General features: G+C 41.3%; 2 protein-coding genes across 7 annotated transcripts in view; one reads left to right on the forward strand and one right to left on the reverse strand.

Moving 5' to 3' along the window:
* Window positions 1-9,680: 9,680 nt before the first annotated feature.
* Window positions 9,681-11,169, forward strand: LOC132858502 (DBF4-type zinc finger-containing protein 2 homolog). Its single transcript, XM_060888881.1, has 2 exons — window positions 9,681-9,750; window positions 10,658-11,169. Exons 1-2 carry the CDS (start codon window positions 9,681-9,683, stop codon window positions 11,167-11,169), a joined length of 582 nt encoding a protein of 193 aa, XP_060744864.1.
* Window positions 11,170-17,349: 6,180 nt separating this feature from the next.
* The window catches only part of LOC132858523 (arf-GAP with Rho-GAP domain, ANK repeat and PH domain-containing protein 1-like), a 65,080-nt gene continuing 57,156 nt past the window's right edge, over window positions 17,350-25,273 (reverse strand). For 3 of the 6 annotated variants that reach the window (XM_060888902.1, XM_060888903.1, XM_060888907.1), the window contains 4 exons: window positions 23,980-24,043; window positions 23,571-23,735; window positions 19,539-19,578; window positions 17,350-17,890 (listed from right to left, as the gene is read on the reverse strand). In XM_060888902.1, coding sequence (XP_060744885.1) covers window positions 19,561-19,578; window positions 23,571-23,735; window positions 23,980-24,043 — 247 coding nt within the window. In that variant the 3' untranslated portion in view covers window positions 17,350-17,890; window positions 19,539-19,560. The remainder of the gene's footprint in view (window positions 17,891-19,538; window positions 19,579-23,570; window positions 23,736-23,979; window positions 24,044-25,273) is intronic. The other 3 variants (XM_060888906.1, XM_060888905.1, XM_060888904.1) reach the window with 3 other exon arrangements.

A 25,273-nucleotide genomic window follows, 5' to 3' on the forward strand; every position in this document is an offset into this window, starting at 1 on the left:
AACTGGGAAAGGGTGTCTGAGCCCCGAACACTATCAGGAAGACTATTCCAGAGTTTGGGAGCTAAATAAAAAAACGCTCTACCACCTTTAGTGGACTTAGATATTCTGGGAACTACCAGAAGTCCTGAGTTTTGTGATCTTAGAGAGCACGAAGGACTGTAACGTGTTAGAAGACTAGTTAGATACATGGGAGCTAAACCATTAAGAGCATTGTATCTAAGTAGCAGCAGTTAGTAATCAATTCTCAACTTAACAGGTAGCCAGTGTAGAGATGATAAAATTGGGGTTATTTGGTGATACTTTCTTGTCCTAGTGAGAACTCTGGCAGCTGCATTTTGGACTAACTATAGCCTATTTATTAAAGATACAGGACAACCACCTAGTAACGCATTACAATAGTCCAGTCTAGAGGTCATGAATGCATGAACTAGCTTCTCAGCATCAGATACAGACAGGATGTTTCTCAGCTTGGCAATATTTCTAAGGTGAAAGAAGGCTGTTTTTGTAGTATGGGCGATATGATTTTCAAAGGACAAGTTGCTGTCTAATATAACACCCAGGTCTTTCACTGTTGAGCTACTAGTAACAATACATCCCTCTAAATGGAAGTTAAATTGTGAGAGTTTCTGTGTGCTAGTTTTTGGACCTATAAGTAGTATTTCTGTCTTATCAGAGTTTAACAACAGAAAATTGCAGCTCATCCAGTCTTTTATTTCTCTAAGGCATTGAGTTAACTTGGACACTTTAGCTATTTCATCTGGTTTTGATGAGATATACAGTATAACTGTGTGTCATCAGCATAGCAGTGGAAACTAATCCCATGTCTTCTAATAATGTTGCCTAATGGAAGCATGTATATCGAGAAAAGCAGAGGTCCTAGAACTGATCCTTGAGGGACCCCATGATTTACTGGTAGTAAACTGGAGGATTCATCATTTAATTCCACAAAATGGTATCAATCAGACAGGTAGGATCTAAACCAACTTAAAGTCTGTCCATGAATACCTGTGTAATTTTGTAAGTGATCCAGGAGAATGTTGTGATCTATTGTGTCGAATGCAGCACTAAGGTCAAGTTGACTAATAGAGACATACAGTCTTTGTCCGAAGCTAAGAACAAGTCGTTTGTGACTTTCACAAGTGCAGTTTCTGTGCTATGCTGATTGAAACTCTTCGAAGATATTGTTCTCCTGTAAGAAGGAGCTCAGTTGAACAGACACAACCTTTTCAAGTATTTTAGACATAAACGAGTGTTCACAAGGTGTGAAATAGGTCTGTAATTTGATAGTTCATTCGGATCTAAATTAGGTTTTTTGATGAGTGGCCTAATAACTGGCAACTTGAAGGATTTAGGGACGTAGCCTAAAGATAACGAGGAGTTAATAATATAAAGAAGAGGCTCACCAGCTTTATGTAACACTTCTTTCAGTAATTTAGTTGGAATGGGGTCTAGTGAACAAGTTGTTGATTTAGCTGTGGTAATAAGTTTATCTAACTCTTCCTGTCCTGTACTTGTAAAGCATTGTAGTTGTGTGTCTAGAGCCTTAGGTGAGACTGGGTCACTAGATGCTCTCATATGTTGAGTGTCACCTATTTTATTCCTGATACTTGCGATTTTATCAGTGAAGAATCTCATAAAAACCTCACTTCTGAACTGTGATGGAATAGTGTGTTCAGATTTCTGAATTTTTTGTTAACCTAGCCACTGTGCTAAATAAAAACCTAGTATTGTTCTGGTTATTTCCTATGAGTTTGCTCAGGTGCTCAGCCCTGGCAGCTTTTAGAGCCTGTCTATAGTTGGACATACTTTCCTTATACGCGATTCTAACAACCTCTAATTTAGTTTTTCTCCACTTTCGCTCGAGGTTACGAGTCTCTCTCTTGAGGGTGTGAGTATGACTATTATACCACAGTGCAAGCTTTTTATCTCTAAACTTCTTTAATTGGATTGGGGCAACAGTGTCTAATGTGCGAGTGAATATAGCACCTATGCTGTTAGTCATTACATATAGATACATATAGTTTGTGTTTAAGGGTACAGTAAGAAGTCCAGACAGGTCAGGCAGGTTATTTGTGAATCTGACTTTAGTGGTCGGAACAATAGTTCTACCGAGTCGATAACGTGGTGGGACACAGTTAGTCTGTTCTACAGGTAGTGTGTACATTATGAGGTAATGGTCTGTGATGTCATCACTTTGAGGTATGATATCTATATCAATGACATCTAATCTGTGTGATATTATTAAATCTAGTGTATGATTAAGACGATGAGTTGCTCTAGTGATGTTTTGTTTAAGCCCAAATGAGTTTAGTAAGTCCACAAATGTGAGTCCTAAAGCATCGTTTGTTTTGTCAACATGAATGTTAAAATCTCCTACAATTAACGCTTTATCAAAGTTAATCAATAGGTCTGAAAGAAAATCTGCGAATTCTGTAAGAAAATTGGTGTAGGGCCCTGGGGGTCTGTACAAGGTTGATAGAGCAAGAGACATCCGGGATTTTTTTGTGTGCATGTGCGATAGTGTAACATTAAGAACAAGCACTTCAAAAGAATTAAATCTATACTGTGTTCTCTGGGTAACAGTAAGGAAATCACTAAAGATAGTGGCGACACCACCTCCACGACCAGTCTGACGAGGCTCGTGCTTATAGATATATCCTGATGGTGTAGACTCATTTAGACCAATGTAGTCATTTGGTTTAATCCAAGTTTTGTTAAGGCAGAGTGCAGTAAGGCTATTTTCTGAGATGATTTCTTTTACAATAAATGCTTTGGGTGCAAGTGATCTAATGTTCAAAAGCCCAAACTTTAGGAACTGTTTTTGTTTGTTTCTTTGGCATTTTTCTGGTCTAATTACAGTAAGATTATTTCGAGAACTTCTCACGCATTTACTTTTTGATCTCACTACTCGGGGGAACAGACACAGTTTCTATAGGATGAGCGATGTGTGCATTTGTGTCAATGTGTTGAGGTTAAGGATGGCTATTGAAATTTAGATTTAAATCGTAGTTTACCAGTCAGAAGGTGTGCAGCACCCTGGAGATGTGGTCCGAGAGGATGAGAGCACGGAACAGCCTAGGACGCTCCCAGAAAACATTCCAGTTATCAATAAAGAGTAAATTCTGAGCCTGACACCATGACTGTAGCCATTCATTTAAAGCAAAAAAGTCTACTGAATCTTTCAATTCTCGTTGGTACGTTGGAAGCGGTCCGGACACGATGATCCTTGCCATGGGCGCTGTGCTGCGATCCGTCTCCACCAGGGTGTTGAAGTCCCTCTTCAGGATCTCCGACTGCCTCAGGCTGGTGTCGTTCGTGCCAGCATGAAGAACCACAGCTCCGGTGTTCCTGCTCACGATCCCAGGTACCTGTGCAGCGACCTTTAGCCACAGTAGCATGGACATGGCGGACGATGGAGTCTCCGAAGATCACAGCGTCGCAGCCCGTCTCGCGAAGGGGGGCGAAGCGGTTCCGGGTGGGGATCTTGAAGACCGGCGGCGGTGGAGGGGGAGAGGTCCTCGACCGGGGCCCAGCTCGCGTCCTCCGCTGCTGCACCCAGGATCCGCAGTACCCTGGAGCCGGAGTGAACAGCGCCTGGTCAGGCAGCTTCCTGGGTGCGCTGGGCCTGGACAAACAAACACACGTAGTAGAAGTGGAGGGAGTAGTAATTACACGCCGGGAGTTTACCTGAGACAGGTGAGCGACCGACCGGGGAGCTTCCAGCACGGTTTTCCGCTCCCGCAGCTCGACCTGCTTCACCTGTATGTCGCGCATCTGCTTCTCCATGGCCTCCAATTCCAGTTGCACTCAAAGGCAGAGGCACAACCAACATGATGATATAGAGCAAGTACAACAGAGATAATTGGTGTGAAAAGATGTACTAGTGGTAGCCGGGCCAACAGGCTAGTGATGCTAGCCAGCTAGAAGCGGATGCTGGGAAAACAAATAAATAAGATGTTAGCGATATCAAAACGAATATCGAGCAATTACTCTACGTTTAAGATGCTATTGCCGATGTGTTCACCCTTTGAAAAAGTAAGGAGTCAAAGTGTAAGGTGTACTAGCGGAAACCGAGCTAACAGGCTAGTGATGCTAACCAGCTAGCAGCAGGCTCTGGGAAAACAAATAAATAAAGATATCAAAAAGTATTTCAAGCTATTATTCTACTTTTAAGATGCTATTGCCGACGTAATCACCCTTTGTAAAAAGTAAGGAGTTAAAGTATAAACTCAAGATAAATCGAAATTGAAAAAATACCAAGCAAACAAATGCGACGCAGCAAACAATTCAAGCACCGCATTTATATGACCATGGAGGCTACAATCTAACCGCAACACAAACATACGTGCCAACCCGGTGGCTAAGGCTGTCGGCGAGCCCCCACTGTCGTCGTTAATGCAGGTTCAGTGGCCCCCAGTTCCGTATGGCATAACACAACACAACACAACCCGAAAAAAAAAACAAGTGTAGGGACACGAGCAGCCAACAGCAAACCAAGCATTAAGTGCTTTATAAGTTTCTTTACATATCTTTCTTTGCAGGGACATGTATGATGCAGCATCCCTGGAGCAGGGAGGATTAAGGGCTTTGTTCATGGACCCAAATGTGGCAGCTTGATGATGCTGCGACTTGAATCCTGACCTTAGTGCAGATGTTATCAGTAAGTGTATGATGGTGAATTTGTCAGAGAGATATGCAATGAATTTAGTAAAACATAATGTGTTAATCATATACTCCAGTACTCTAGGGTGTCAAGTCAAGAAGCTTTTTGTCAATTCAACCATATATAGCTGTTGCAGTACACAGTGAAATGAGACAACATTTCTCCAGGACCAGGGTGCTACATAAAACAAAGACAGAGCTAAGGATTTAAAGTGCACATAAAGTGCATTTGTGCAACCTGGTGCAAACAGCACAATACAAAAGACAAAAGGATAGTGCAGGACAAATTATAGTGCAAACAAAAAATACATGACATTAAACAAAAGACAATACACAAAAGACAATACACAAAAAACAACACTGACCAGTGTAAATACTGTATGTCCAATCAATATTGTGTGTGCAGAAATACTGGAATAAACACTAGTATTACAGCAACAGTTACATGAGGTATTATATGTATTGTGCAAAACAGCAGTCAACTGAAATGTGAAAGACAGCATGTGCAAAGAGCAAAAAAAGCAAAAAAAAAAGAGCAAAAACAGCATGTCAACAGTTTTATATGGTGGTGCTGTAGACATGGATGTATATTGGAAGTCAATGCAGTCCATACAGTTTATTTTGCATTTGTGTGTGTGTGTGTGTGTGTGTGTGTGTGTGTGTGTGTGTGTGTGTGTGTGTGTGTGTATTGTGTTCGGTGCAGTTCAGTTCAGCTATTGAGGAATACACAAAATACAGGAGATAGCGCTGACCAGCGTGCATACTGTATATTATAAAGTATATTGTGCTACTAGAGCAATGTAAACATATTCAAATTTATGTAGTATCAGCAGTTTGGTAAGTTAGATAGAAATGTGGTTTGAAAAACAGCAATGTGGTGTGCAAAAACAGCAACTTAGTGAGTGCATAGTGTAGTTCACAAAGTTGGGTGTGAGTGTGTGTTCGGTATAGTTGAGTTCTGAGGGTAGAACTATTGCACAGTCTGGTTGTGAGGGCTTGAGTGATAGATGGCAGGAAAGGGAAGAGTGTGTGTGAGGGGTGTGTGGGGTCATCCACTATGCTGTTGGCTTTGCAGATGCAGCGTGTGTTATGAATGGAGGGAAGAGAGATGCTGATGATCTTCTCAGCTGTCCTCACTATCCGCTGCAGGGTCTTGAGCTCCAAACGGTCTTGTTCCAAAACCAGACAGTGATGCAGCTGCTCAGCATGCTCTCGATTGTCTCTCTATAAAATGTGTTCAGGAAGGGGGGCAGGAAGATGTGGTTTCCTCAGGTTTTGCAAGGCTTTCTGACTGAAGGAACTAGTGTTGAGTGGCCAGGTGATGTTCTGAAACAGATGTATACCTAGGAATTTGGTGCTCTTTACAATCTCCACTGAAGATCCTTCGATGTTCAGCAGAGAGTGGTCAGTCTGTGCTCTTCTGAAGTCGGCTCTTTAGTTTTTCAGATTCACACACACTCACACAGATACATGCAGACGGTACAGAAAATGACGTACATCATTCACAAAAACCATTACGAAGCTTTCATAATGTTCTTCTTTAATGTTATACAAGATCCTGAGAATTCTGATCTACTATAAAATTTTTCTCCTTTAAGAGGTTTCAAAAGATACATCGCTATTTAGATTGAGGCAAGATCTGAGGGGAAAAAACAAAACCTAAAGGCTTCACTGTGGTTCCAAATAAAATAAAAGTAAAATTACAATTAATAAAATACAATTAATAAAATAAAAGTATTAATTACAATTAATGTAACTGACATGTTGCTCCCAAGTTACTCAGCGTTAAAAACTTGCGCAACCGCTAATACTGTATACAGCAAATTCGCCACATTCTGACATTTTTTTAAAGTAGCTGATGTTCTAGTAGGACCCTTAAGAACAGAAATTCAGTCATTATGAAAGTAAAGATGATGTAAAATTTGTTATGTCCTTGTTACACATACAAGACCTATGTCATGCTAAATGTGAAGCGAGAGCAGCACAAGCATTCAAAATCACCGAGCCATCAAACCAGCATGGAGAGATGAAATGAAACTTTGCTGAACCTTTGATGCTGAGCAGGAAAATGACGGAAACGATCGTAATCAACCTGGAGAAAGAGCAAGAGCTTACTTCAAAGCTGTTGCTGATGATGGTGATGATCAGAATGCTCATGATTATAGTATAGCCTGATGACGATGATGATGACAGAGTGCTAACAGTGACGCAAATGATTTTTCTTCATACTCACAGGAATAATGGGGTGAAAACTCTACTGTACGATAACCACTCCAACATCCTGGACATCTTCATATACCACTAAAGCTACACATTTAAAGGACTAACATTAATTAACATTAAACACATCAGAACCTTAGATTTACTTATTTATTCAAAGAAACTATTAGAATAAAAACATTAGAACATATTAGAAGTTTATTATAGAAAGCCATAAATTTTCTTATCTCTAATACCAGAATGTATCAGTATAGCACCAAAAGTGTCTAAAAGCAGCTTATCAGAAGCATAGAAACTCCAGTGAGGGAAAACTCCCAAAAAAGATGACCTTACGAGGAACCAGACTCAGAAGACCTGAGCACAAACTGACCGATGCATTAAAGACATTGTATAATAAAGGAATTATTAAGAAAAAGGTAGTTCGGATAAGCGGTGGAAAATGAGTGAGAGTGAGAGTTTACAGATGTAAGACAAACCAAGCTAAAAAGTGTTCACTTGCTATGAAGGCCAGTCGTGTAGAAAGTGAAAAGAATGTATGAACATTGCTAAACTGAAATGTGAATAGAATGAAAATAGTAAGAATAAAATTATAACAAAAATGTACCCTACAATCACTGAAAAAAATAATAAAATTTAAGATTTTTATTTACTTTGAAGGTCTAGAAGCAGCTGGGTGACTTTGTGAGCATTCGGGGGAGTGTAATGCACAGAGGCCATGTTTGTAGGCCATGGTGCATGCTGTGAATTGGAGTTAGTGGAATGCTGCATCGTTACAATGCAATCAACACTATGGTGCTAAGAACAAGATCTAAAAACAAGTGGATATTTTATTAAGTGAAAAATGATCACACTCACATCTTACACTGTGACAGTAACATACAGTATGTTATTAATAAGCTGAACTTGAAGTCAACTGTTTTGTAACACATTAGCATCGCTGTATCTACTCCACATTAGCATTCCATCACACCATGATGACACATATCACTAATAGCTGTGTAGTGTGTAAACATGTATGTGTTTTTAACATTTATGGCCATGTTGTTTTTAATAACTTTTAAACCCAGTACACTTCACGTACACTGTCAATTTTTCCATATTTTATAGACATTTATGTTATGTTTACATTGACTTGGGAAAGTGGATTGCAGTTTTGTTCTACAAGTGATTTATGTTTTTTACAGTTTTTTACAAACATGAGGTGTTAACATTTACTAACACACACACCACACACACACACACACACACACAGAGGAGGTTGTATTAGCATAATGTGCTGTGTCACATGCTCAGTGTAAAACTGTAAAGAGGTTTTCCTGCATGAAGCATAAAATTCATAAACAAAACACTTCACATAATCCCGGATTTTATTTTTTACTGTTTTGAGGCTCCACCGGTGGTTACATATCCTCTCCCATGCATTTCTCTCTCTAAATGCAGTGAAGTGTTGAACTTGAATGTAGCTGGAGGCCAGCATTAAAATCATACACACATACATACATACATACATACATACACACACATACACAGAGAATCAGTGAGAGAGAGGTTACTTATTGCGTTGTGTTGTTATGCGTATGATTTGAGAAGCTAAATTGTTTTGTCCTTCACTCGAGGGTGCTTCAGAGACACACTGATGAGAACTGACAAGGGCCCCACACACACACACACACACACACACACACACACACAGACAGTTATTCAGCTGTCCTTTTGTTGTTTTGTTCCAAAAATTCACTATGTCTCTCCACTTAAACCTTTCACTAAATAAGCATGCTGTTTACTTAATAGAATTGTTTACATTTATTCAGGATCATTTATATATGAAAATTCAGTCCTATGATACGGTTCAATTAAAAAAATTACCTCACAGATTCTAGACAAAAATCAGAGAATGTGACCCGTTACTCGGCCATCTTGGATTGAGTAAAGCATAGGTCATTACTTTTGGGGCTTTTAAGAACAACCTAACACATTTAAAATGCCAGCTTATATAAGGAAGCCACTGTTTTGTTTGTATCACTGTGAACTCGGAGAAACTTGCTGAACTAAAACTAAACATCAGCCAGTAATGAGGACATTTTGTTCAGAAAATAAGTGAATGTAAAATGTGAAATGCAATGTTTAAACCAATTTTTGCAGTGAGTCACTCGCTTGATTTCTGTCTGCACCTCCGAAAGCGTCTCTCGTCTCCGCCTACACGGTCACGAACCAGGACACAACAGCACTATTAGAGCTTTCTCTGTGTGTGTGTGTGTGTGTGTGTTTGACCATTTCAAAAGAAGACAAAACAGAAAAGTGTTCTCTGTGTAAGAGGAAAAGAGCCGTGGGATGAAGCGGGCACGTCCTTTTGCTTCCCATTCAAGCTATAATGGTGCAGATGATAATGATCCCGTTTGTTATGTAACTGACTTCATCCTGAGAGATGCCTTTCAGTCCTAAAACATTTAAGCTATAAATGGTTATTTAATGATTATTTAATGTGTTAGCTAGCATTCTAGTGTCAGATGTGATCTGAAATCAGACTTAAACATATCATGTAAATATCAAGAATCAACCTCCCTGAAATAACATGAAGAAATCTTGAGAGGAAGCAGACTCAATGATAACTGGTACCTGTCTGGGTGACACCAGACACTGCACAAAAATCATAAGCATGTAGAAGAATAAAGTCACAGTACTGGTTGTGGGTGAAGGATATTCATTACGAGTAGATTTAATACCAAAACACACATCAGTATTCAGACCTCAGATGTAACTACAGACATAAGTACTACTGAAAAGTTATTTAAGAGTGAATGCAGCAGGAGAACGAGACTGCCGACTGGCAGGTCAACTGGTGGGCGAGCACCATCAGCAAATCTCCATGTGAAGATAAACATGATCTCACATGCCCTCACCACTGCTGTGATGCCACCAACCCACTCACTAGCTGCTATCTTGTTAATACCTCAGCCATTCAAGTAGGCAGGAGAGATCAATCTGTTGAATTCACCAGTGGAAGGAAAGAAGCAGCTTTTTGTTATCCAAAAGATCATGGCCAAGTATGCCCTCAAGTTCTGCACTCTTGCATCAGCTGCAATGAGCTTCAACATTCTACTGGTGTTTGACTGCCAACCTCCTTAACAAAAAGGAATGCAGAGCTTATAACCTAACTTTCACACTCATTGACCTGGGTATTTACCTGGAAGGCCACTCCCATATAGTAAGCTCCAGTAGTATCTCTCAGTAGGGCCAAGAAGCCCTTCAAAACCCATGTAACTGGGCCAGGCCCACCACAATGAAGGCAAATAGCAAAATGCAGTAGTGTTTATACTGAAGGCAATTACCATTTTGTCCAGTAATGCCCACTCCATGCACCACCCTTCATTGGTCCTGCTACGGTCACGAACACTCATACGTCTTCAGAGTCGTAACTGATGATGGCATCCACCGTTATGAAAGTTTTCATGAACCTCGTGAAATCCTCTGTATGCCAGGGGACCTAAGTGATGTTTTTGTAAAACTATATTAAAACTCTGATGACTGTGTAATTGAACTTCTACCAGGAATCTTAGCACAAACCCAAATGTATGTATCACCCACATAACAAAAAGCCATAAAAGAATTTATTCATGCTCTGCAACAAGTGTACATTCACCCTTTAACATCACCTGCTACAGCTGACTTTTCTTTATGGAGAAGAAAGGTGTAGGACTCAGGACAGACACTGATTATAGAGAGCTTAATCAAGTCACCGTCAGCTTTTGTTATCCATTACCTCTGCTCAACACAGCTACCTCTGCTCCCCACAGCTACCCCTGCTCCCCACAGCTACATATGCTCCCCACAGCTACCTATGCTCCCCACAGCTACCCCTGCTCCCCACAGCTACATATGCTCCCCACAGCTACCTATGCTCCCCACAGCTACCCCTGCTCCCCACAGCTACCCCTGCTCCCCACAGCTACCTCTGCTCCCCACAGCTACCCCTGCTCCCCACAGCTACCTCTGCTCCCCACAGCTACCTATGCTCCCCACAGCTACCCCTGCTCCCCACAGCTACCCATGCTCCCCACAGCTACCCCTGCTCCCCACAGCTACCTCTGCTCCCCACAGCTACCTCTGCTCCCCACAGCTACCCCTGCTCCCCACAGCTACCCCTGCTCCCCACAGCTACCCCTGCTCCCCACAGCTACCTCTGCTCCCCACAGCTACCTCTGCTCCCCACAGCTACCTCTGGTCCCCACAGCTACCTCTGCGCCCCACAGCTACCTCTGCTTCCCAACTGCAACAATATCCACTTGACCTCAGAAATACTTTGATATAATATCATACAGAAAGGAAGATAAGTGGATGACAGCCTTTAGCACCACCTCTCTGGGCTCTCTTGCACCCCTATGATGTTCCAGTGTCTTGCAATGTCCTATATGCAATGTCCTATTGGACATGCTGGGAAAGTTGCCTACATTGATGAGATCCTGATCTACTATCCCTCCCTTTAAATGCAAGCTTGACAAGCATGTCTTTTTCTGTCATTCAGTGCCTGCTGTACAGCAGTTAGAAGTCAATGGAGAGAAATGTGAATTTCACAAACAGCAAATCTCCTGGAGAAGTCAACAAGAACCAAGCCAAAGTGTCTGCTATCACGGAATGGCACACAACTATGATGGTCAAAGACCTGCAAAAGGTTTCTGTGGGTGGCAAATATTGTTTTATCAGAGGTTTGAGCTTCACCGCTATAACTTACATTTACAGCATTTACCACATGCCCTTATCTCATTATTTTTTATATATAAAACTGAGCAATTGAGGGTTAAGGGCCTTGCTCAGAGGTCCAGCAGTAAGCACTTGGGATCAAACTCACAACCTTCCAACCGATAGTCCAATTCCTTAACCACTAGGCTACCACATCTTAAACTTAAAATACTTAAACTTAAAACAACTAGAATGGAACAAGGCAGCAGAAGAGGCATTCACCCACCCGATATTCATTTTGGTGGGTGTCCTCTCACAAAGAATCTGTAAGAAAAACAAAACTACTTCCATTAGCATTTTTCTCCAGAAAGGTATCCCCTGCAGAGCAGACATACGACACTGAAATCTGTTAGCTACAGGACATAAAGTTAGCTTTGGAGGAATGGTGTCACAAGCTGGAGAGATCTGTCCATCCATTCTTGATGTTCATAGATCATGAGAACTTTGAGTATCTCAAGTCTGCTAAATGTTTAAATCCACATGGGCCCTCTCCTTTCATTCACTTTTACCATTCTACAGACCTGGGTCGCCTTCACCCTGCCAGCCCCATGGAGGACAGTGATGAACACATCCTTTCAGCCCTATGTTTCTTAGGAACCATCAGCATGGACATCAAATAAGAAATCTTATGCTGTATAACAGCAGGTTCTGTGGTCTTTCCCACCCAACAAGAGTTCATTGCCCATTACCATATAATAAGAAAGATGCACCCAGGCACCCCATATACTTATAATTTTCTGCAGGACAACAACTGGTGGTCAAAGATGTTCGCAGACATGCCCAAGCCACTCAGAAACTCAGGGTGGCATACTGTTGCCACACCTTTCCATGGTTCACATCTGGCCACCAACCACTGGCCACTGATGTCTGTCCAGAACCAGAACCACTTGAGATTGAGGATCAATACTCACACTAGCACTACACATGCAGTAAAATACTTGTGATATATAAGACCCCTATCTTCTCCATCTTCACATTCATATATCATAATAATATTTTATAAAGATTCATTTTAAAATCTCTCTCAAATATTTGACAGCAAAAAAATATATACATCCACATTTTCTGTTGCCCACTTTATCAGGTTTATAGTTGATTGTTAGTGTTTAAAGTCTGTGGTCTAGACATTAGTGAAAAGTATTTAGTGAACAATCTGGCAGCCTCAGAGGTGTCAACTTCCTGCAGAGAATTTTAATAATCTGAATGTGGAGCTTAATCAGCTGTGTAATCCATCCTTGAATACTGGGGGTCTGAGTGATAAGGAGTCCTGGAATGAATACATGATAAGTGTTGGTGATTACAGCATCAGAAGCTCCCATAATACAGTATGTGGGGAAGGAGGGCATGGGGGTCAGTTTCTGATTGCTGTTGAAAGAGGTTTTTGTTTGGTTGATCAGTGGTGGTCATACAATGGTGCAGAGTAACAGGTGGTCCTCAGCTGGTAATTTCACACATCTGGAGGTAAGAGTGGAAACTGATTGGTGCTATCACACTATAATGTCTGTTCCACACTCAGACTGCAGCTCGGCAGGAGGTCGAGTCGTGTGCAGGCTCTGAAAACGTCTCCTGCTGTGCCATTCGTCCTGTCAGAAGGTCACACACCTGTTTGTGTCACATGCAACTTGACTGTGATTGAACAGCTGAATGAAACAAAAGCACCAAGTGATGTGCATAAACTGTAAAAATAGCAGCGTCTCGTCCCCTCGTCCTTATCCCTCTTTCTCTCTCTCTTCTTTGTCCTCGTCCTCTGCTATTTCAAAGCAAGTTATTTCAGTGCCGTCGCTGTCACACACACCTCAGCTGTCCTGATAAGTGGCATCCTAATAAAAATAATAAGGTGGAAGATGTTGCTCTGGAAATCAGTGAATTCTACAGCACTAATGAGGATGACTCGATGTTACAGAGGAAGAAATAACACAGACCGAAGCCCTTAGCTAACTAATGGCTGCGATTGCATCAGAGATATTTTATAGTAAGAAAACAAAGACTAAGAAAAAATAACCGTATCGAATCGGGGTGTGGGATAAAACTTAAGCGATCGAGTCTTCTCAATCTTCTTACTAAAGTTTATCAGAAAATGACTGCTGTAGTGTGGAATAGCTTAGAGTAGAAACCAATCAAATGAGAAGCTGGTGAAGAGCTGGTTTTATATTTATATATTTTTTTAACTGAAGTGTTTACTGTTCCTTTAAATCAAATGCAGCATTCTTTTAATAAGCATGTACACATGATTTTTGAGTCATATTTTTAATATTTGTCAGGAACTACTAGGACAATTCCATGCCAGACCCCCAGAGGGGGTGCAGGCAGGTGTGTTGCTACAGTACGTTTAATATCATGTGGTTATGTCACCTGTTTCTAATTATTCTTAAAGTGTTGGTCTATTTGTACCTGTCCTTTTGTAGCTGTCATTGTCAAGTCATTATTTCTGTCCTTATTCAGGCAAGAATTGACTTTTTCCAACAGCAAAGAGCAACGATATAAATACCCTGGAAGTAAAAGTTGTATACACCAGGGTGTTTTTTTAGGAGAGTAATACTGATGTGGTTTGTGCAGAGGTCTCAGAAACTAATATGTCAAATATGATATAATTAGCATTATGGGATTCTTAAAGCTTCTCAGAAGGATCTCAGAGAGCTCCTGATTTAGCTCATACATTTTTAACTAGGAATCTTATCTTCAGAGTGATTCAGGACCTCAGAGAATCTCCGAACAAGAATACAACATCTTTTATTTCAGAGTGGAGGCGGAGCTTAACCTGTTACTAGGTATGACACATTGTTGTGAAGACTGTGATTGGTTGTTCAATAAACTTTTAAAATCTGGTCTATTATAAACCTTCACTTTGTCTCTATGTTAAGATATTTGAGGTTATATTGTTTAGGGATTATGTTTGTGATCGATCGTATTAGAGATGTCCATCTGTATGTTATAAATGTAATAATGTGTGTAGGCTATATATATATATATATGTATAATTTCTGCTTTGGGGGGCACGGTGGCTTAGTGGTTAGCACGTCCGCCTCACACCTCCAGGGTTGGGGGTTCGATTCCCACCTCCACCTTGTGTGTGTGGAGTTTGCATGTTCTCCCCGTGCCTCGGGGGTTTCCTCCGGGTGCTCCGGTTTCATCCCCCGGTCCAAAGACATGCATGGTAGGTTGACTGGCATCTCTGGAAAATTGTCCCTAGTGTGTGATTGCGCCCTGCGATGGGTTGGCATTCCGTCCAGGGTGTATCCTGCCTTGATGCCCAATGACGTCTGAGATAGGCACAGGCTCCCCGTGACCCGAGGTAGTTCGGATAAGCGGTAGAAGATGAATGAATGAATGAATGAATGAATGAATGAATGAATTTCTGCTTTGTGTCTGAGATGTTATCTGTAATCCGATTGGTCACTAAACTAATCCCTACAGGATCTGATCTGTATCATCTTATTAAGTCACTATCATTATTAAATATTGTATACATTTTCTCCTCTGATAAAGAAACTCTTAATCCTCTTAAAAGTCCTTCTCACTATTCCTAACACTTTTTGATCTTATGAGCTCTTTTAAGGGTTAAGATGCTTTATGAAGAACTTTTATTTTTACTAGGATCTTATTTTCAATTTTAAGGGGAAACGGCCACATTTCTAAGAATTTTCTTAGAATTTTGTCTCCGGGAACACGTGTGTCGATACTGAGACACTGTGACACTTTAATTACACACAGGTTAACTCCATTCTACTCATTATTAATTATTAATTATTATTATTATTATTAGTGATGAAAACTGAACCAGAACAGTGAAGCGCATGACTTCTAACGTAAGGCTGTGTATAAAAAATGCTTTACAATTTCCTTTTTATATTTCCTGCTGACACACCTAAATGTGCTTCATGGCCTAAAGCTGACATGTGATTTAACACACACACACACACACACACACACACACAGTGTGACCCCACTGTCATATCAGTTTAGAGACAATATCTAGTTGTATCTTCTAACCACACTGTTTTTCAAATCTCTTGGAGCTGTGTGTGTGTGTGTGTGTGTGTGTGTGTGTGTGTGTGTGTGTTAATACAACCATCTGTGTGTTATTTTCCTCTTTACAATTATCATGCTCTTCTATAATAGAACTGACAATAGCATAAAATGTATTTATTTTTAAATTTTAAGATTTTTTTTCTTTAATAATATTAATAATTTAAGCTAATAACTGGTCAGATTTTTTAATTCAGACTTTTGGAGACCAGAAAACGGACATGAAGTGACAGAAGCTGTGAAATTGCTTCTGACAGACTTCGCATCTCTGTTTAATCCCGAAGGCTTTTGAAAATCAGGTCTTGATGAAAGTACGGTTCCAAAAGGAGAATGCAGCATCAAAGAGTCCTGATTAAAGCCACACACAAGGCTGGAAAGCGCTCACAAATAGAGTGCTCATGTCAACATTCATCACACACACACACACACACACACACACACACACAGTCAGGTCAGGATGGCTCAAAGAAATGGTGTTTGTGACTCAGAGTCGTTCTGCTAAATGATTAATTTGCAATATTTCACTTGTTCTTTGTTCAGCTGCAGCTTTTGCCCAAACAGACAGTCTGATAAACCTGGTGTCTAAATCTGACAACGTTCAGCTTGTACCTGAATCTCATCTGATGTTTGTTTCAAGTCGAATCATCAATTCAGCAAAAAAGAAAAACAAAGTGCCATAAATATAACAGTAAGGCAGGATTCAAGTACTAGATACTGCTGGGGTATTTTATGTGAAGGTGTAGAATCACTGATGTGTGTATGATGGATCTGTTCTGGCTGAATTTATGATTATTATATTACAAAATTAGTCCAGAGGAGGTGCATCGCTGTTCCTGTAAAAAGTGCAATGACTGGATCAGTAACATTCATTATACTTTAAACACCAGTCAGTCAATACTTCAAAAAATACCATCATCAAGTTCTTCAGCGAACCATCAGCCATGAAGAAGTAAACTGAATTTAAAAAGGTTCCACATCAGTGAACTCGTGCTAAATAACAAGATCTTTTCTTACAGATTTTCACCTAAATTTAACTGTTAAATTTGTGCTGCCTAACAGACGAGCGGTCCGTGGGGCAGGGCGACGGCGCTAACGAGCGATTCTCAAATCCATGACAGATTTTAACAGATGTTAACGAGCAGAATCACTATTTCAAATCCTGTCTGTTCGCTTCATTATCATTTTTAGTTACAACTTTTTTAGTCTAAAAAGCTTACATGGAATACTCCATGATGTAAAGGCTATTATCTAGAACTATCTTCAAAACAATTATGAGCTAGGTGTCTTTTTAAACCACTGAATTTTAGAAATCAGACACACACACAGTGTACAAGGACAGTGCATTCATTCATTCATTGTTCAAAGCTTAATATGTCTAAATAATAACTTTTAATTCAATCAATATACATTAATTATAACTAATTACACTTTCTGTAACAGTTCATTACAATACACACATATGAAGAAAATGAAAAAATGTAGAGAAATGCAAAATATATATATTATATATTATATATCATAATTATAATATATAATTATATTATTATATTTAATTTTTATATATATATATATATATATATATATATATATATATATATATATATATATATATATATATATATATGTATACTTATATATCAATTTATTAGAACATGTGATTTTAGGAAATGGTTGTGAACTAAAGTCGACCAGAACAAAGAAAAATTAAATAAAATAATTTAATAATCAGAGGATTAATTTGAAGAGACAGTACTACAGGTGTGTGTGTGTGTTAATAAGATGTTAATAATTCCTAACAGCTTGACCTGCAGCTATTGAGTGTTTTAATTTTTATTAACATCAGTAAATTTGTATCCAGGCTGCAAAGTTTAATGTAACTAAATTAAAACCTGGTGTAAAAAACTATTCGCGCTCTCACACAGAAACACGATGCAGTCCACAGTCCACACTTTACTCATCCAGAAAACCTTCAGAACTTCACATTGTTCCAACGAGCACTTACGATATCCAGAAAAACTTTCCAGAAGGACTTATGATTGGACGTCCCACAGTACAACTGCAGGAAGTGACATGTTCTGTTCAGAACGATTCTGGGTTTAAAGTCCACAAAGTCTAAAAACAGCTGCTAGAACTTTCCAGATCATCACATGAGGGGGTAAACATCGCTAACCGTCTCCATCTAGCAGGATGAGACTGGATCCAGCTGGTCTGATTGGTTCATGCGTTCTGGGATATTCTTCATCTTCTGTAGAGACACAAAATCTCGTCACTCAAGGAACCACAGTCAGAGTGAGTAAGTAATAAATGTATAAAAATTATAAATAAATAAATAAAAAATGTTTTTAACTTGTGCTAACTTATAAATGAAATGAAAATGAAAGATAACTTGAAGAGAAATTAAGAGAACTTCATGATGTTTAAAAAGGATGTTGAAGGTCAATACAAAAGTACGAGTATCAGCTTTTAGCCGTATGTCACTTTTATTCATGTTCAAGTAAAGTACAAATACCATGAAATAATACTTAGACATTATGAAAAAGTAATGACGTACATTTAATGAACTACTCTCCACCCCTGACTACAGTGTGCTACAAAAGTCTCAGTTACACACGTTCACAAGTTTCACTGCTCCATCTCTACACACAGGATGTTCACCCAAAACACTACGAATGAAAACTTATGAACTCTTGAACAGGACAGAAGAGGAGAGAAGCGTCTTAGATTCCTTTTTCAGCATCACTAAAGAGAGTGTTTCACAAGTATAAGTGGGCAACTGGTAGCTCGCTGGTTCAGGTGGTTGGCTGTTGATCAGAAGGTTGTAAGTTCAAATCTCAGGACTACCAAACTACCACTGATGGGCCATTGAGCAAGGCCCTTAACCATCACCTGTATAAATGTGATGAATGTAAGTGGATAAGGGCAGAAAATGTATAGGATGTGATATTAATAGTAAGACATACAGTCATCGACCCTGGAGTTCTCTTGCCTTTACTTCTCTAGAAAGTTCTGAGCAGGTCAGGACTGGTTCTGAAAGGTCTGACTTGTTCGTAGAACCACAGTTAAATAAACAGCCAGCGTTCTGTTTAATCAGTAGCAGTGAGGAACATCTGAATAACCACATTTCAATTGTCCCCCTGACAGACAGGAGGCGAGAAATAGGACAGATGTGTAGGACAGACTCAGAAGGGAAGGGATTATTGTTACAAGACATTTGGTGTGCATTAAAATTTCTTTCATAAACACCTTTGTAATCTCATTTCACCTTTTACTGCAATTCACTACTGCAGACAACGTTTATACAGAGACACTTACATTTATCTCATTTTGTACAACTGAGCAATTGAGGTTTCAGGGGCCTTGCTCAGGGGCCCTGAAGTGGCAGCCTGTTGGACCTGGGATTCAAACTCACAACCTTCCGATTGGTAATCCAACACCTTAACCACTAGTCTACATCACCTTATCAGTTGAAACGGTTTGTATTTAGTACGTTTTGTCCAGCGTGACTCATAGCTCATAGTTTTTATGAAGAACTGAAGCTGAGTCTGAAACATGCTTTGACCAGTCACAGTTGTCCACGTGAAGACAATCGACGTTTGTAAATGTCTGAAATCTTTTCCTGTTTTTTTTTTCACACATAATTTTGCTGACAGATTGTTAAATAAGAGCTAACACACTCCGTACATCATCTCTCACTCCATCTCCTGCTCTAATACTCAGTTGTTCTGTTGGTTAAACAGGGTTTTGTTCTCTTCTCTGCAGCTCCTGTAGTGAGTCAGATCAGATCAGCCATGTGTTTTAGACCCTGCTGTATTTTACACCAGATTACGGATCACACTGGACAGCTATAAGACCTACATACGGAGTTTATAGATGTTGTATACAGGATTCTTTACCTCAGGCATCATCACTTCATGGTCATAGGTTTCTTAAGAGCTAAAGGGAGAGAAAAGGTTTAAAAACACATCAGTCACTTAAACACATTTTTAGGAACATAAAACGTTTTATTTAATTTTACTTCAGCTGACTCTAGGTCAAAGGTCATCTCATAATAGAATAAATAAAATAAATAAGTGATGTCACACACGCAGCATCCATCTCTGTGTGCAAACTCAAAGCCTTTCAGATTTAATCCAAACGATGTAAATAAAATACACTGTTGATTAAATTTAATCTTGAATAAATTCTTTACTTGAACGATTCTGAAGTCACGTAAATATCCAGCACCTGCATGTGGAAAGACTTCTGAATGATTTAGTCAATAAGCTTAGACACTACAGAGACTCAGACACTACACAGTGCACTAGACACCTAATGGTTCATTAGATGATTAAAAGTCTGACATATTTCATATTTTGTACAATTTTTTTTGGCTCAAAATGCACAGACATGTAATATCAATAAATTATAAAAAATTATTATTAACGGTACTGGAAAGTAAGGCTGAGGAAGAAAATTTATAAAGCGTGCGCACACACGCACACACACACACACACACACACACACACACACACACACACACACACACACACAGAGTGATGTTATGTGCAAAGTTACATATAATTCCATCAGCCCTGGTTTTAATAAAGCATAAAAAGGAGAAACACTTCACCTACAGCTCATAAGCCTCTTTACACACACCCTCATCTGTCTGTTTCACACACATGCTCGTCTGTTACACACACACACCCTCGTCTGTTACACACACACACCCTCGTCTGTTACACACACACCCTCGTCTGTTACACACACACCCTCGTCTGTTACACACACACACCCTCGTCTGTTACACACACACCCTCGTCTGTTACACACACCCTCCTGTTACACACACACACACACCCTCCTCTGTTACACACACACACACACACACACCCTCCTCTGTTACACACACACACACCCTTCTCTGTTACACACACACCCTCCTCTGTTACACACACACACACACCCTCCTCTGTTACACACACCCTCCTCTGTTACACACACACCCTCCTCTGTTACACACACACACACCCTCCTGTTCCACACACACACACACCCTCCTCTGTTACACACATACACACACACACACACACACACCCTCCTCTGTTACACACACACCCTCCTCTGTTACACACACCCTCCTCTGTTACACACACACCCTCCTCTGTTACACACACACCCTCCTGTTACACACACACACACCCTCCTCTGTTACACACGCACACACCCTCCTCTGTTACACACGCACACACCCTCCTCTGTTACACACACACTCCCTCGTCTGTTACACACACACACACCCTCGTCTGTTACACACACACCCTCATCTGTTACACACACACCCTCGTCTGTTACACACACACATGCTCGTCTGTTACACGCACATCCTCCTCTGTTACACACACACACACCCTCCTCTGTTACACACACACACACACCCTCCTCTGTTACACACACACATCCTCCTCTGTTACACACACACCCTCCTCTGTTACACACACACACCCTCCTCTCTTACACACACACACCCTCGTCTGTTACACACACACCCTCGTTTGTTACACGCACACCCTCGTCTGTTACACGCACACCCTCGTCTGTTACACACACACACACCCTCGTCTGTTACACACACACACACACACCCTCGTCTGTTACACACACACCCTCGTCTGTTACACGCACACACCCCCTCGTCTGTTACACACACACACCCTCGTCTGTTACACACACACACACCCTCGTCTGTTACACACACACACACCCTCGTCTGTTACACACACACACACCCTCGTCTGTTACACACACACACACCCTCGTCTGTTACACACACACCCTCGTCTGTTACACACACACACCCTCGTCTGTTACACACACACACACACACCCTCGTCTGTTACACACACACACACCCTCGTCTGTTACACACACACACTCGTCTGTTACACACACACCCTCGTCTGTTACACACACACCCTCGTCTGTTACACACACACACCCTCGTCTGTTACACACACACACCCTCGTCTGTTACACACACACACCCTCGTCTGTTACACACACACACACACACCCTCGTCTGTTACACACACACACACACACCCTCGTCTGTTACACACACACACACACCCTCGTCTGTTACACACACACCCTCGTCTGTTACACACACACCCTCGTCTGTTACACACACACACCCTCGTCTGTTACACACACACACCCTCGTCTGTTACACACACACACACACCCCCTCGTCTGTTACACACACACACACACCCTCGTCTGTTACACACACACACCCTCGTCTGTTACACACACACACACACACACCCTCGTCTGTTACACACTCACGCTTGTCTGTTACACACTCAGTAAGAGAATCACTGCAGTAAGGACGTGTGGATAATCACACAGCCTCCTGGGAAATTACTCATCACTGTGTTTATTACACCTCTGTATAAAGAGCATGATAGTGGGCAGTGCTTAGAAGGATAACGCAGCTCTGTGATTGGCTGTGTGATGACCCACAGGTCTGGGTGATTAGGTCTCCTCTGTTACACACGCACACACCCTCCTCTGTTACACACGCACACACCCTCCTCTGTTACACACACACTCCCTCGTCTGTTACACACACACACACCCTCGTCTGTTACACACACACCCTCATCTGTTACACACACACCCTCGTCTGTTACACACACACATGCTCGTCTGTTACACGCACATCCTCCTCTGTTACACACACACACACCCTCCTCTGTTACACACACACACACACCCTCCTCTGTTACACACACACATCCTCCTCTGTTACACACACACCCTCCTCTGTTACACACACACACCCTCCTCTCTTACACACACACACCCTCGTCTGTTACACACACACCCTCGTTTGTTACACGCACACCCTCGTCTGTTACACGCACACCCTCGTCTGTTACACACACACACACCCTCGTCTGTTACACACACACACACACCCTCGTCTGTTACACACACACCCTCGTCTGTTACACGCACACACCCCCTCGTCTGTTACACACACACACCCTCGTCTGTTACACACACACACACCCTCGTCTGTTACACACACACACACCCTCGTCTGTTACACACACACACACCCTCGTCTGTTACACACACACCCTCGTCTGTTACACACACACACCCTCGTCTGTTACACACACACACACACACCCTCGTCTGTTACACACACACACACCCTCGTCTGTTACACACACACACTCGTCTGTTACACACACACCCTCGTCTGTTACACACACACCCTCGTCTGTTACACACACACCCTCGTCTGTTACACACACACACCCTCGTCTGTTACACACACACACCCTCGTCTGTTACACACACACACCCTCGTCTGTTACACACACACACCCTCGTCTGTTACACACACACACACACACCCTCGTCTGTTACACACACACACACACACACCCTCGTCTGTTACACACACACACACACCCTCGTCTGTTACACACACACCCTCGTCTGTTACACACACACACCCTCGTCTGTTACACACACACACCCTCGTCTGTTACACACACACACCCTCGTCTGTTACACACACACACACACACCCTCGTCTGTTACACACACACACACACACCCTCGTCTGTTACACACACACACACACCCTCGTCTGTTACACACACACACCCTCGTCTGTTACACACACACACACACACACACCCTCGTCTGTTACACACTCACGCTTGTCTGTTACACACTCAGTAAGAGAATCACTGCAGTAAGGACGTGTGGATAATCACACAGCCTCCTGGGAAATTACTCATCACTGTGTTTATTACACCTCTGTATAAAGAGCATGATAGTGGGCAGTGCTTAGAAGGATAACGCAGCTCTGTGATTGGCTGTGTGATGACCCACAGGTCTGGGTGATTAGCTGAGAAACTCACGGCGAGGTGATCTGCAGAGAAAGCAGCCACACTGTTCCTCATCTCACTCTCAGTACCACGCAGAGGAATAAGCGACACACTACCGAGACGAGAGTCCAGAGGAGGAGAGGAACGAGGAACAGAACGTGACTTTAACCACTCTGTAGGCCACAAGAGACCCGCATGCTGAGAGCGAGAGAGAGAGAGAGAGAGAGAGAGAGAGAGAGAGAGAGAGAGAGAGAAACAGTTTATTATATTGTTAACAGTTTATTGTCTAAAATTCCCAGATAAAATGAAGATAATAGATTTAATAAATGTAACTAAGAACCTTTCACTACCACAAAACAACATGCAACTCGTTTACAGCAAATGCACCAGCCACATGTTCATGTGTGTGTGTGTGTCTGTGTGTGTGTGTGTGTGCACTGACCTGTATACTGAGAAACGTAGCGAGCCACTCCCTCATCTCTGTCTGAGTGTCACAGCACAAATACCTACACACACACACACACACACAGTGTAGTGATATAATTAGAATAATTACAGTAGTACAGATCTCAAAGTTGCTCTGAATGGAGAGAAATGACATCATTTCCTGTTCTGAATGTAAACACTGTCACGTTCTACACTTTCCTAAAAATTCTATGTTTATATTTTTTTGGTTGAGAATTTATTTCTGCATTAGTCTCGCTCTGTGCTTATTATCTGCCCTTTTATTCAGTCATTTTCTCTTCCATGATAACGCAGCAGTAATTCAGACTCTCTCTCTCACACACACACACACACACACACACACACACATTACTACTATGTATTTATTCAGCTTTATTACATTACTGCTACGCCGCATTAAACCCGCCATGTGCAGCTGCACTACTGTCAGAGCTGCTGGAACAGAAAACTAATCAAACCCATCTGACCAATCAGAATCCAGAAGGCAACAGCGTGTGCTGTAAATAAGAACCACGAGTTCACATTCAGTTACAGGAAGTCATTACACCAAATCCAGTACACTGCATAAAAAGCTGAACAATAAAATGAGATGTTATCAGATTGTGAACTCGTACACACACATCATGTGTCTGAACGTCTGACTGAGCCACATAACACACTGACTACTGTCGGTCTTAAACACACACACATGAACGCAGACCTTTACAATAGACTTTAAACACACACACTGTCAGTCTTTACAACAGACTTTACACACACACACACACACACGAACACACACACGTCAGTCTTTACAATAGACTTTACACACACACACACTGTCAGTCTTTACAACAGACTTTACACACACACACACACAAACACAAACACACGTCAGTCTTTACAATAGACTTTACATACACACACATGAAAACACACAACATCTGTCTTTACAATAAACTTTGCAAGATTGAGTAACAGTAAAGAATTTGAAAATGTTGTGTGTTGCTGTGGTGCATTATAGGAGCAGTGGATTGTGGGGGTTTTGGGGAAATTGTGTGTCTCGCTGTCCTTCTCACTTTCTCTTCACATGAACGCTCACATTTTCAGTGGAAACTGAACAACAATAAAGTGTGTGTTCATGACATGGTGGGAGTTGTGGTAATTACGAGAGCATGACTCTGAGCTGTTCGTCTCCACGAACTCCGATAATGAGCAGTTTCTATAGAAACGTACCCAACACCTCGACATGTTTTAGACAGAACGCGCAGCACAATGCTACACAACAATAC

This window comes from Tachysurus vachellii, chromosome 15 (assembly GCF_030014155.1).
Source record: "Tachysurus vachellii isolate PV-2020 chromosome 15, HZAU_Pvac_v1, whole genome shotgun sequence".
NCBI lineage: Eukaryota > Metazoa > Chordata > Actinopteri > Siluriformes > Bagridae > Tachysurus > Tachysurus vachellii.

What these genes read in the sequence shown, in the direction of transcription:
- LOC132858502 (XM_060888881.1), top strand. Translation starts at nt 9,681, where the DNA reads ATGCAGCAGGAGAACGAGACTGCCGACTGGCAGGTCAACTGGTGGGCG. An exon ending in CACCATCAGCAAATCTCCAT is followed by an intron (nt 9,751 to 10,657) that starts GTGAAGATAAAC and finishes TGCTCAACACAG; the next exon opens with CTACCTCTGCTCCCCACAGC.